Source organism: Erigeron canadensis, chromosome 2 (assembly GCF_010389155.1).
Source record: "Erigeron canadensis isolate Cc75 chromosome 2, C_canadensis_v1, whole genome shotgun sequence".
Lineage (NCBI taxonomy): Eukaryota > Viridiplantae > Streptophyta > Magnoliopsida > Asterales > Asteraceae > Erigeron > Erigeron canadensis.
This window is the reverse complement of record NC_057762.1, coordinates 30349445-30362488: the sequence shown is the minus strand read 5'-3', so window position 1 is coordinate 30362488 and position 13044 is coordinate 30349445. Positions and strand designations below refer to the sequence as shown.

At 34.7% G+C, this 13044-nt stretch overlaps 4 protein-coding genes across 4 annotated transcripts; 2 read left to right on the top strand and 2 right to left on the bottom strand.

Annotated features, from left to right (window-relative positions):
* Positions 1–10: 10 nt before the first annotated feature.
* On the bottom strand, positions 11–3848 carry LOC122588899 (chloroplastic import inner membrane translocase subunit HP30-2). Its single transcript, XM_043761119.1, has 6 exons — positions 3389–3848; positions 2171–2286; positions 1903–2029; positions 1089–1237; positions 620–682; positions 11–220 (listed from the first exon to the last, which is right to left on the bottom strand). The coding sequence occupies exons 1-6, from the start codon at positions 3686–3688 to the stop codon at positions 184–186; spliced, it is 792 nt and encodes a 263-aa protein (XP_043617054.1). The 5' UTR covers positions 3689–3848; the 3' UTR covers positions 11–183.
* A 1339-nt stretch (positions 3849–5187) lies between these two features.
* Positions 5188–6423, top strand: LOC122588064 (F-box protein At5g07610-like). The gene is made up of 2 exons (XM_043760209.1): positions 5188–5215; positions 5291–6423. Exons 1-2 carry the CDS (start codon positions 5188–5190, stop codon positions 6421–6423), a joined length of 1161 nt encoding a protein of 386 aa, XP_043616144.1.
* Positions 6424–7013: 590 nt separating this feature from the next.
* On the bottom strand, positions 7014–8517 carry LOC122590059 (pathogenesis-related thaumatin-like protein 3.5). Its single transcript, XM_043762391.1, has 3 exons — positions 8034–8517; positions 7651–7927; positions 7014–7239 (listed from the first exon to the last, which is right to left on the bottom strand). The coding sequence occupies exons 1-3, from the start codon at positions 8515–8517 to the stop codon at positions 7062–7064; spliced, it is 939 nt and encodes a 312-aa protein (XP_043618326.1). The 3' UTR covers positions 7014–7061.
* Positions 8518–9609: 1092 nt separating this feature from the next.
* On the top strand, positions 9610–12904 carry LOC122588859 (metallophosphoesterase 1-like). Its single transcript, XM_043761076.1, has 3 exons — positions 9610–9957; positions 11458–12032; positions 12466–12904. The coding sequence occupies exons 1-3, from the start codon at positions 9712–9714 to the stop codon at positions 12803–12805; spliced, it is 1161 nt and encodes a 386-aa protein (XP_043617011.1). The 5' UTR covers positions 9610–9711; the 3' UTR covers positions 12806–12904.
* The last annotated feature ends 140 nt before the right edge of the window (positions 12905–13044 follow it).

Below are 13044 nucleotides of genomic sequence, written 5' to 3'. Positions count from 1 at the left end.
CAGTAGCAAATGAACACACAAATATAACTTTTGCATAATATAAAAGACCAGCATATTCTCATGTATATCTTTTGATGCAACAATATCTTATTACATAAAAATGAATTCGCTACCAAACCACAAGTCTCTTGTCGTATTTTTCCTCATCTTGTTGTTCATAAGCATCCTACGATTAGATCACTCCTATGTCCTCCTGCCACCTTTCTTCACCTCTTTGCTCCTGCATAATAACATCGGATGCAAACACCCTTCAGTCAGCAGATGCATGTGCAAACGCTAGATTCTAGAGCACGTTTCATTAGAACAGTTTTTGTCATTCTAATCATTTAATATCACATAATCCCTTTCAAAAGGAACATCTAAACAACAGCCAGCACATTTGGATCTAATTAAAATGTACTCGTAATATAAAATTGGGAGATCTTGGCTGTAGCATAACATAAAGCTTCAGTGTGACCTTATCGAAAGGAAAGGGCAATAATCAAACCCTTGGATATGATCAACCTAAAACTAATTCATATACATCCAATTAATAAACTAAATCATAAGTTTGAGAGTGTAACATAATTATAAATTTTCATAAGTGTCTTTTCAGAGTACCAAGGGGCAAAATTCATACCTTTCAACATGATCAAGAATCACAAGTCGTGGACCTGGAGGGATGTTTACGTCTCTCAATGCACTGGATCATATATTGTAAGACAACGATAATCAGATGGAATAATGAGAAACAGGGATACAGTATGGGCGGGTCAGAGACGCTGGGTACTTAGGTAACGGGTACGGGTCAAAGAGGCTACCTTTCTGGTTCTGGCTGAGTCAGGTTGGGTTGACCAGAAACACTTCGTCTAAAAAACTAAGATTGTGTTTATAAGTAGATAGTGTGCCACATATAAAAAAAAACTATATAGTTCTTTGATTAATGGTTCAAGAGGACCTATGCATTGAAAATACAGTTTAGGAAACTTTCAATCCATTTTACCCGTTCCTTTCAAACTGAATTATTATTTCACCTATTTGACCCGTTACATATAAACCCATTTTAATGGGGTCCAAATAGCATCTAGTTTTTAAAGTAACAAACTTGCCTGTCAGTAAGCAGCGGTATAGTACTGTCATTTAACAAGCCTTTTTTGAAGTTTTTCTCGTAGTTCTGGAGACCAAGGCTAGACAACATGGATTTAGTTTCAATGTACATCACATCTTCAACTGGTGGCTTTGAGAATTTTTCCCCTACCTGCACAGTTATACTAGTTAACACCAAATTCAATTACTAAATCAATCAAAAATACTCTAAATATGTGTGCTATTCAGTCTAACCAGACATCCAGACCATAATCAGCTTGAAGTTACGGGGTGTAGTAAAATAAGCACATTGACTTAACTTGTACCTGATTGCCCTAGTAGGAGTCAAAATAAGGTTGAGGCTAAGTGATTATGCGATATTGGGAACAAGATAACAAATAATCAGTAGCGATAAGGCGGGTTTAAGAAAACAGTGTTCGGATGTGGTTCTGGTTGCAATTTTTGGATAACCAAATTTCTGGCTGCTTATCAAAATATAAACTATACAAATAAAAAGTCAGCTGTTTGACTGCTTAGCAAAATTTATTAGGTAAAACGTTGAGAAATAACAATTATGTCGGACAAAAAAAGAGACTTCGTGTGAAATGAGGTAAAAGTCTCTTAAATTATGCAATAAGTGATTTGGTTTAGCCTTAGTTTAATAGCAGCCAATATGAGACTGATTAAACTTGACACCTAAAATAATCAAAATACGAGCAGCAGGATATGCTTTATCCGAACATTAAAACTGATTATTGTAACTTCAAATCCCAATATCAAAATTCAAATAAACAATTCCCAAATACAAATCCAAATGCCCTATTCATAACAGATCACCTTAAAGAGCCCACCCTGAACGAGTGCAAAGAAAACACCAGATGAGAGTACATTGGCCGCCTGATTAGGACCCCCCATGCCACTAACCAAGGAAAACATAACTCCTGAACCAAAAGCTGCTACCATACTGCAACCATACGTTAATAATGAGTAATTAAAGTGTGCCATGGATTGCAGCATTGAAAATTTAATAACTCAATATACAGTTAAGATACCTTCAATGAAAGATGAATAAGAAGCTTTAAGAATTTTATATACACTTAGCTACCTTGTTTGGACGTCTTCCTTGCCTCTAAGTCTTTTCATGACAGTTGATATCCCCGCATTAACACCAGTCATAACAGCAAAATTGCGAGCTTGTATTAAGGGTCCACCTGCAAGAGCCTGTAATATACCAATTCATTTAATCATACATATATATAATACAAACTCTAAAAACCTATGTTTTAGTTACATGTTTTCATTCAAAACAGTTCAGGTTACAAAGTCTAATTGTAGATTTGTAGTGAACGACTTCATAAACAATACTACTAATTTCAAACCTAGTTACCAAAGCTCAGATCCCATTCCATATTGGTTCTAAATCAGTACCATGGAAATTTGATAGCTGCATTCAACTTTTTTGATAATTACTTTCAACAGAAAACGAACAAATCAAGGTTGGGATCAAACAGTTTAGGGTCATATGCGAGTAAACATGGGTAACAGTTTAGGGTTGACAATTGACATATGTTGCCCGTTCAATAAAAACTAAACTAGCTAAAATGTATTATGTTCATGACTTCATATTTTAACATTTATTCGTATGATGTACGTTTTATGCATATCCGGCTATCCCCGTTGCTTATAAGTAAACAAATCATGTTTCAACTCTAACATTCTAAAATCGGTGTACCTTTTAGTTCTAGTCCAAACCGTTTAACAAGGTCGCATTTCAAATTTGGCATGATTACCTAAACATGTCATCTTTAAGGTAGTGATTCATAAACTCGCACGACACTGGTTGAGTTAGGGAAGGAACATACAATGTCTTCAACATGAACACTAGATGAATTCTCAACACATTGAAAAGTTACAGCTTACAATGATATCCGAGTAATGGTATCAATCCACAAACACATATACATCACCATATATACACATACAAGACCTTTCCGAAATCATATCAACAACTAAATATGAATGACCAATGTTCAAGACTTGGTTACATTACAACATACCCTCGGGTAACTTTCTTACTGTCTACATCTCACCTCCCTCATACTACGTCATGGTGAGATTAGCTTTTAATATAACTATCAAATTCCTAAAATCCTACACCCCTAAAAAAAAAAAATTCCAAAAAAATGCAAAACAATCAAATGGGTCATAAAAAGTTCATTACTTTTTGATATAAACAGTCAAATTATCAAAAACCCAATAACCTGGACCCCTTTTTTCAAACACAAACTACAAAAAATAAACAGAAATGGGTGATGAGCAAAACCTGAGCTTGTTGGAAAGAAGCCATGGCAGAAGGATTAGCGGCGGCGCCAGGTGGTGGAGCAGCTGGAAAAGAAGAAGACATGTCATTTGTGATAGTACCCATAAAGCCACCCATGGCGGCGCCTTGGGCGGCGCTGGTGAGAGTAACAACGGCGGCTTCAACAGGTAAAGATTGTCTGGCAAGCCAACCTTTGAAGCCATATTCTAATTCTTTGTATTTGATTTGTATGAGTTCAATTGGGTTACTGTTGTTTGGAATTGGGGTTTGGATTACTATTTCTTGTTGATTTGATTTCCCCATTTTTTTTGTTAGTTTTTTTTGTGATAGGGGAAGCCGGCAAAAGAAAGAAGAAGAAGGAAGAGGGTTTTGGATTGGGTTTGTTTATGAAAGAATAGAGGAATAGTAATATGATAAAGGGTTTTGTACTATATCAAAGAGATAGAGATAGAAATGCATAATTCTTGATCCCTTCAAAGAATGAGATATAAAGGAAAATTGAAAAATATAATCTCTAGCAAAAATTGTTATATAAGTAACTACTACGAGTATGCAATAAGCCAATAAGCATTTATTTATTTTAATATATACTAAATTTTACACCCGTATCCAATATTAGACACAGACTTTAAGTAACATTACCAAAATACCAAACTTGAACGGATATAATATCAGTATCGAAAATCTATATCGATAAGGATTTAGTTTTAATATCGATTTTAGAGATTTAGTAAAACTGTTTCATACCAATCGCTTTAGTACAAGGATATCAATCATTACTTATTAGTATCGATTTGAAATATCAAACAAATAATTGATAATTGGGTTGGGCTGGATTTAATTCTTTAAGGGTGTGTCTTAATATTTTAAATTTTTAACATGGAAATATAATAATTATATAGTAATATAGAAGTATAGATATTAATAAAATTAATTTAAAAGTGAGTGTAAAAAAAAAAAAGTCTTTCATCAAATAAATTAATCTTTTTAAATTAAAAAATTATCTTTTTCAATGATAAAAAACTTCTAAAAACTTTTTAACACAAAAAACTCTTCAAGCAGTTTAGTTGGAGGTTTTTCCTCCTACAAGGTATTAAGAGGACTCTCTAACACGGACTCGGTTAAAACAACGTAAGCTAGATCTCTGTTGCGAGCATATAATCTACGCCTTTAGAAAAAAAAAACTCATTAAAGATTTCCTTTTTTATAGGGAAATGATAATCGTACCACACTTTTTGATTAATTTACCACTACTGTGCATCATATACTTGTACTGTCTGCTATATTATTTATACAGTGGGTACACTTATAAATTTTAGTGGTACAAATATGGCGGCCTTTCTTATGGTACCAAATTGTTATTCATCTTGAGTTATTGATATTGGTTTTCTTAATCCAAAATCATTTTATATTTTGGTATTATTTGTTTATTTTTATTTATATCCTTTTTTATATTCTACTTTTTATTTGAAATTTTTTCACCTATCGTTAACTTCATTTTCTTTTGTTTTTTTAGCATCAAAACCTCTTATTACTTTAAAATTAATAAAATTAAAAATAACAAATAAAATAAAATAAAGAAGAAGCCTAACTACCCATTAAATACATGTTTTATGTATTAAAAATATACTCGTATCATCTTAGACAAATTCAAGCTACTAAAGTCAAGTCTTTGGATCAACTTCCATAGCAATCTTTGTTATCATATAAACTTCCATGGCAATTTTTGCTTTCATGATCAGCTTAAATACAACCTAATAAGTCAGCATTCTTAATTAAGCCACTCCAATATTAACTTAATGATGGTGAACACCAGAGCCAAATTTAAGAAAACACAACACACCCTCAAAACATGTTTCTCCTCCTATGCTTCCATGTTGGATTCAGACAATGATCATTTGACTCAGTCTGGATCATTGATCGGTTCCAACGACGATATTTTAACTGAAATCCTTCGTCGTCTCCCTGCCAAGGCCATCCTTCGTTTCAAATCCGTTTCCAAACATTGGCTATCCCTTTTGAGTCACTCTCATTTCACTTCTCTGTATAGCAAACGTGTGATCTCTCCTGGTCTTTTTGTTCGCGATTTCTATGTTCCATTTGATGCTGAAAAGCAAAAATTTCCACCTTTTCGTAGTCTAGATTTTTATCCTGATCTTTGTGGCATCAAAATTGTGCAATCTTGCAATGGGTTATTTCTTTGTTGTAGTGCTAAAGGAAATGAACGTTCACGTAAATACTACGTATTTAACCCCACAACGAAGCAGTTTGCGGTCATACCATCTGTCCCTGGAGGTCAAGATGTCCGTAAAACTATATGTTTTACGGGTCTAGGATATCATCAAAGAAAGTGTGTTCATTTCAAAGTTGTTTGTATACGTAATGTAATGCCTAATGGAGAGCTTTTTCAGATTCAAGTTTATTCGTCTAATTTGGGGAAATGGAAGATCATAAATGAATCGTTCAATGCACCTTATTATACACCTTACAGGTATGCAGTATATTGGAATGGGGCGATTCACTGGGCGCCCTCTTATCTTAATCCGTCTTACTTCAATCTGGACAAAGAAAAGCTGCAAACATTGCCATTGCCAGAGGAGGTGACACAATACAAAGATTATCGAGATGGATCAATGCCTCTTTATTTTGGGGAGTCTCGAGGCCATCTGCATTTGGTGGAGAATGCCCCCGGTGACAAAAGTTTACACCTGAATGTGTATGAGATGTTGAGTGATCATTCGGGGTGGTTTGTCAAGTACCAAGTGGACTTTCATGAGCTCCCCACCACTTACCCTGAGATGATCCAGAACCAAGAAAATCCATCAAGCCCCCATTATTACAAATTTGAAGTTTTCGATGTCGTAAGAGGTGAAAAAGAACAAGACTCTTTCATGGTGGTTAGAATTGCTGGGAAGATCATAAGGTACAATATTACTGACAAGAGTTTCAAGCAAATATACAATTTGGACAATATCTTCTGTGGAAAAATTGGATCCTTCATGGTTCATCGATATACTGAATCCTTAACTTCATTCTAAGACGTACGGGTAACATTGAATCCTAAACGAGAACTCAATTCATGTCTGCTTTTGCCATATCGACATTATCTGTTTTAGGTTATGTATGTGTTATTATGTAACATTCTGGGTGGATCGGGTATATCATGGACAGTTTAAGCCTTTTATTTATTCATCTTCAGACAAATCTTGTCTGCAGAAAGTTATTTGATCTCACTCGATCATTTTCTTTAAATCACAAGAATTACTATACGATTTGTTGTAACTATTTTGATTCTGGTAAACTTATTTATATATTTAAAAAGGCTTATGGTATATAAACTTACCTTTTACCAGATAAACAGTTCTTTAATGTATATGTAGCCAGGAGCTTAGTTCCGTGGGAGTATAAGTACTTTAATAAAGAAATAAGCCAATAAGCTAACCCAGAATGCGATAAATCAATGGGCTTAAGCCATAAGCTCTACAAATAAACTCATCGAAACAAGCCCCTAATCATATACATATGAAAATGTCCCTTACACTAAACTCCAGATCATCCAACCCACAAGGATAATATCCGACATTCAAAGCATTGTATGGATGGAACTATCTATATTATGTTGTCTTAGTCAAGGTGAATCATGGGGCGATACAGAAAGAACTAATACCAAAGACGGTTACATATTTACCAAATACAATGATATAAATGTTACTATAACGGCGCGTATCGATACAGAAATGCGTAAATTGGCATTTGATGATGCGTTTGTATGTGTAAACCCTCTAACCCCTCTTTTCTTCCCATTTTTCATATGTGGAGCTATTACTGGCCCAGGCTCAACGGGTTGCTCCATGCTGCGTTACAAATCAAAAGCACCGAGATTAAGATGTTGGTAAACTACTTACGATTAACACCTACTAGAATGACATATTCAACAGGCTTTTACATATGAATGAGCCTAATGTGTGTATGTCTAATTACTAAAATCTAAGTTAAACTGAATGGTCAGCAAAAAGGAAACGAATTGAAAGCTGACCAAAATGTAATTTTTGTGCTTAAAACCTCCAAGAGCTCTTGAAACAATCTTGATTTTTAATAAACACAACTTCTTTACTTAGCCTTCATTTGAAATAAAATTAGATGTGTACAACCCGACCTATCTGGGGCCCAACTACGCATTACCCATTTTGACATGTTATCCAACCCACCCAAACTGGCTCATTTGCAATCTCTCTCATTCGTTAGCATGATAAAAGTAACTTTACCCGTTGTTTGCATTGGGACAAAAGATAATGGCGTATTCATAAGCGTTGCATGTAAACGTGCTGGTGCCATCATCAAACGCATAGCTGTAAGCTCGTGGGCAAGCTCGTTTAAAGATGCTTGAGTAGTAAGATGGTTTACATGTATTTGGATTCGCATATTGCCCGCTGCAACAATATTGATCAATTCCAAATGCACCACAAGCACTATTGCACGCTATCACTCCGCCTGGACGTCCTCCTCCATCTTGACCAATCACCTGAAGCTCTTTCGGGCAGCCTGGAAACAAATTTAAACTTCTGTTATCTTCACTGATTGAAAAATACAGTACATAAAAAGAGTATAAGCTATATAGATTGATCAAGAGTCGAGATTTGAGACTGACCCATGTTAATATCAGAAGCACAACCAGTGGCATTACAACTACTAGCAGTAGAGCGTGGCACGACAAGGATAGGCAGATTATAACCATCTACAAAACTAACATCATAATAATCTAAATTATCATATCCACCTATCGTTATCTCAAATAGAGATGCTGGAGGCGTCGCACCCATACCACCACACTCAATCTTGCCACCACAGTCTGCAGTTTCACATTTACCTACACCAGACGGATCAAATGTGCAGCCTGTTCTAGCCCATACACGCCCTGACCATTTTGGTGTCGTAGGAATCTGAGCACTTTGGCCCGAATTTAACTGAAACCCTGTAGTTGGAAGCGGGGTTGTTCCTGCACCAGAAAGTGTAGCAGGCCATATCGTAAACGGGCAGTTGTTCACAACGGTAAACACAGAAGCCGATGAACGGGCCAAGAACGATACGAAAAAGGCTAAAATGACAAATCTTGTACTTGATATTGTGAGCATGTTAAACTATTGTAACCAAAGCTGTTTTATTGTTTTTGTGTCCAAATATGTTTTTTTGGTTGTTTGATATATTAACTTGCTAAAAGGTTGCTTTGATATGAAGTGGTTTACTTATAGGAATGTATGTTTTTTTTAGCATGCAATGGGGTGGCCTATACAATAAGTAATTCTTTTCTTTACCTATTGCATACATCAATGACTCAGGAAAGGTGGGTTAAAATTGTTAAAATAAAGGTGAGTTGAATGAGGTGAGTTAACTCAGTGTCCTAGAGTGGGGTGTTTAGGTTTAGGTTGTATAAAGATAAAAGGCAATCTAGAGATTCCTACTATGTAGATCATAAAAAGCATTAGACACTATCTGGGGAAAAAAGCAAACAGAATTCCATCCTATAATAATTTAATGAAATCCTATGTTTTATGAACAACTTAAGTTGACCTCAAACAGTCAAACTCATCTTACATCTATGTTATTGAGCATTGTTTTGAAAATGATTTAATGAATCCAAAAGTTACAACGTGTTTAAAAGATAAAGCTTTTTTAAATAAAAAAAATCATTTACAAAAACTAAATAATTACGAAGATCTCTGACTATATAGCTTTAAACTTTAATTTTATTCATGTTAGTATGACATTGCATATTTAGGTTAGCATTATCGATGATTATTAAATTGATGTTAAAGATGGTTTAAAAGTATGTTGTCAATATTCTACAAACACTACACCTAATATCGCTCAACAACCATATAATATTGTTGCTCAATGGTCTCGTAATAATACAAGTAAATTTTAATTCCGGTTTTTCCTATTTTCTTATTCCTTATTAGATCTTGTAGAATAAGGTACCATTTTGGATATAAAAGATAATATTAGTATAATGTTTATTGACTTGTATATTGTGGTATAAATATTATACCTTATACTATAATTTTGATACTAATATCATTTTTTTTAAATAGATAGTATATAGGCTAATCACTAATGACATCAATTGTGGGTTGAAACGTGTATATGTTTTTCGGTAATACAAGTAAAGTCTGCATTTTTGAATTAAAAAAAAAAAAAAAAAAAAAAGCTTTTATCTTTTTTCCGAAAAAAATTAGTCACCAAATCAATACAATCGGTCAAAGTCCACCAAAAAAATGGCGAAATCCAAAACACCCTAGATTTCATTTCATTCCCAAATTTTCATCATCATGATTCTAAAACAACACATCCTTCTCTTCATATTCACATTTCTATACATATTCTATGACCATTGGGTCCCATCCCCATCATGCGACGTCGTTCCGGGTGTCACTAATACAGAACACATCGAAGATGATGATGATTATGATCTCAAAGTTATGATGGTTGCTGATTTATTGTTGTCGGGTCATGATTCTGGATCCGGGTTTTTCGATTCACATCTTAAAGATTACTACTTTACAAGATTCTTTAAAGTATGTTTTTCTTTTTTGACTTGCACACCAACTGTTTGATGAAATGCTTGTATGGTATTTTACTCACTTTTTTTGGTCTATTAACTTGATTGGCATGTTGGGTAAAAAGTCTTTGACTTAGATGTATGTCGTAATCGAATGTGAGACCTCTTGTGATGAATCAGGACACCTTACCATTAGGTTGCGTAGGTGATTGTTAAATTTGGCATGTTGGGTTTTCGGTCTTTTGTATGTTGCATTGATCATGAATTTGACATAAGATTAATAAATGTAGGATTTATATTGTCATCTGGGGCTTATAAATGTAGGATTTATGAGATTTTGAGACATTGATTCGAGTATGCTTTATTATAAGTATACAACCGACTTTAACTACTTAATGAGATTAGATTAATAGTCATAAGTTTTCATTTACGTGGAGGAGTTTAGAGGCCGGTAGTTAGTTAGAAGATTCGTAGATGAGATTGCTGAGGTTTCATTGATCAAGCACCATATTTATATAAGGTATGGCTTATGAGTAAGAAGCAAATGGTTATTTATAGGGGTTTAAAGGAGTCAAACCAACCCTGGGCTTGATCTAGGCTTGTTTAAATTAAGCAAGCTTGAGCTCAGCACGTGACTGATTTTAAATGTTGAAATCGTGTCATAGAGTTGTATGTGTGTAGGATTTAGCTGAAGATTACCCTTATATGTTACCAACTTTATGAGTATTCTATTCCAATAATGAATTTTTATTATGACAAATCGATGTTTATGTTTCACTAGTCGTTTAATTAGGATAGATAGATTAAATGTTGAAATGGTTGCTACACATAGATAGTAGGCATGTTTAGCAATTGCCGTATGTTTATAATCTAATTTATCATGTACTGTATAATAGTTTAGCCTAAGATGCTAAATATTTATTTTATAGAACTGACATAGTACTATAGTAGAAGAATGTGATGGATCTTTTTATTAAAAAAAATGGGAAAAGAAGAAAAAGCCAATGAGAGTGGGAGTAGAACACACGTTTTTCCATCTCTTACACCTTAATCAATCCAAAGTGCTTCAACTAAGTTGCCATACCAAGTATTTGTGTTTATCTCCAAAGATACTAGATATGTTAAGACTATACTTACATTTTTGGGGTGCTTGGGACCCCCCTTGCCCTCACAAAGCTCCATCCTTGTCTGAGTCTCAAATGCACTTGTGTTTCAAATATATATTGTAATTTTATATGCTTAAATCAAATTGTGATCCATGCATCTGTGTACCTGTACATGTTTGAGAGATAAAAATGTGGATTTTATGGATTTGTCAATTTATATGATTCAGATTTGAAATTTTGAGTGTTGAAACCGTTTTTCGTTCTCAAAAATATTTACTATGATTTCTGGAAAGCTAGATATGGATATTATGCTGGTTCAATTGCTGTTAATATCGATCTTTTTCTTTTGAAGGATACTCACATAAAGCTTCATAATCTGATATCCCTTCACATGTTAATATTTCAACCAGAAATCATTTGAATTCTTGAAGCCTGATATGCTGATTGTGTTAGGAGATGTATCTGCTGAAGGAGCAAAGTTGAGTCAAAGCGAATGGTCAACTGTGCTACAAGAGTTCCACAGCTTGCTCGGTCCGTTTCTTGATCTGCCATATCATGTTGTTCCTGGAGATCGAGACCTTGGAGAATGCAATGATCTGGACGAGTTATTCGTTAATAAAATAACTAGAAGTTTTCCGGGATTGGACTCTGCTGGTTGTGGTGCATTTGATATTGGAAATGTTAATTTTGTCTCACTTAATTCTGTGGCATTGCTATGTGGAAAAAATGACTTACGGTTTAGTGTTGAGAAAGCATTGGAAAGAGAAAGTGTAGAATTGCAAATGGAAAACGAAGGCATAACAAATGTGATGGAGTCTTCTCGAATCAGGATCCCTAGGCATGATTTCAATTGGAGAGAAAACACCATGTCATCAGGGTCTGGTCCTGTACTATTGCTTCACTTTCCACTGCATCAAACAACAAACAACATTCAAGATGGAACCTTTGGAATCATGCAGGATAGAACGGAACTATTGAGAAAAAGGTAACAGTTCATAGGGCTGATCGTATAAAAGTGAATCCAACTTTTTAATATTACGTAATCAAGCTTTTTAGGCTAGAAAAACTCCATCAAAGTTATAAGAATTGGATACAATGTGAACTACGCTTGTGGTAATATGACCGTGTGCTTGTGAGCAGTCAAAATGATGAAATGTCAACTGAAACCTTTCGACCATGTAGAGCTTTTCAAATGTGGGGGGACTGAAGTTATCTCAAGTGATTACCTTCAATCTAAGAATAGATGATTGTTTGATGATATTTTTCCCCCCAGGTTATAAAAAGTTGGTTAATGTTAAAATTGGTCCAAAGTTGATTAATGACGCAAAACATTGTGCGTGCGTTGTGGGTCTTTGATTTTTGTACATTATTGAATGTTGACGGTTCTGGTGTCACATCTAACATAAGTTCATTTGTAGGCAATTTGTTGGGGCTGGACCATATGAGTTATCGCAAACAGTTCCACCGAACGCAACAGAGTATATCTTCCATGTTCTTCGGCCCAGGATGGTCTTCAGTGCACACACTCAAGCATTTTCCGACCGTACTCATGCAGATGGGACCCGTGAGATTGTGGTTCCTGCCATGTCATGGGATGCAGGAAAAGACCCTGCTTTTGTTGCTGTAACTTTTAGAAGGAATGGTACGTCTGCTATTGTGAGCCACTGCAAGCTTGCTGGAAGATCTCATGTATTACTCTTTTATATCTCTCTCTTCTTTCTGTTCATATTAACTATTCAAACATCTCTAAGAAGTTGATTTGGAAATGGCCATTCACTTGTTCTTGACGGTTGTATACTACTTTAGAGTTCCGGGGCTTTTGTTCCAGGTAATTGTTGAAGAAATGGTTTTAATGTAGATGATAAACTCTTGTTCCTAAAATATGCCAGCCATGTTCAAAAAGACTAATTGTTGGTGATAAGTTTACCCAGTATTTAGTGTCGAAAAGTTTAGGTAATGATTTTTTGCCTCACAAAAACAGTATATAAGTTTACCCA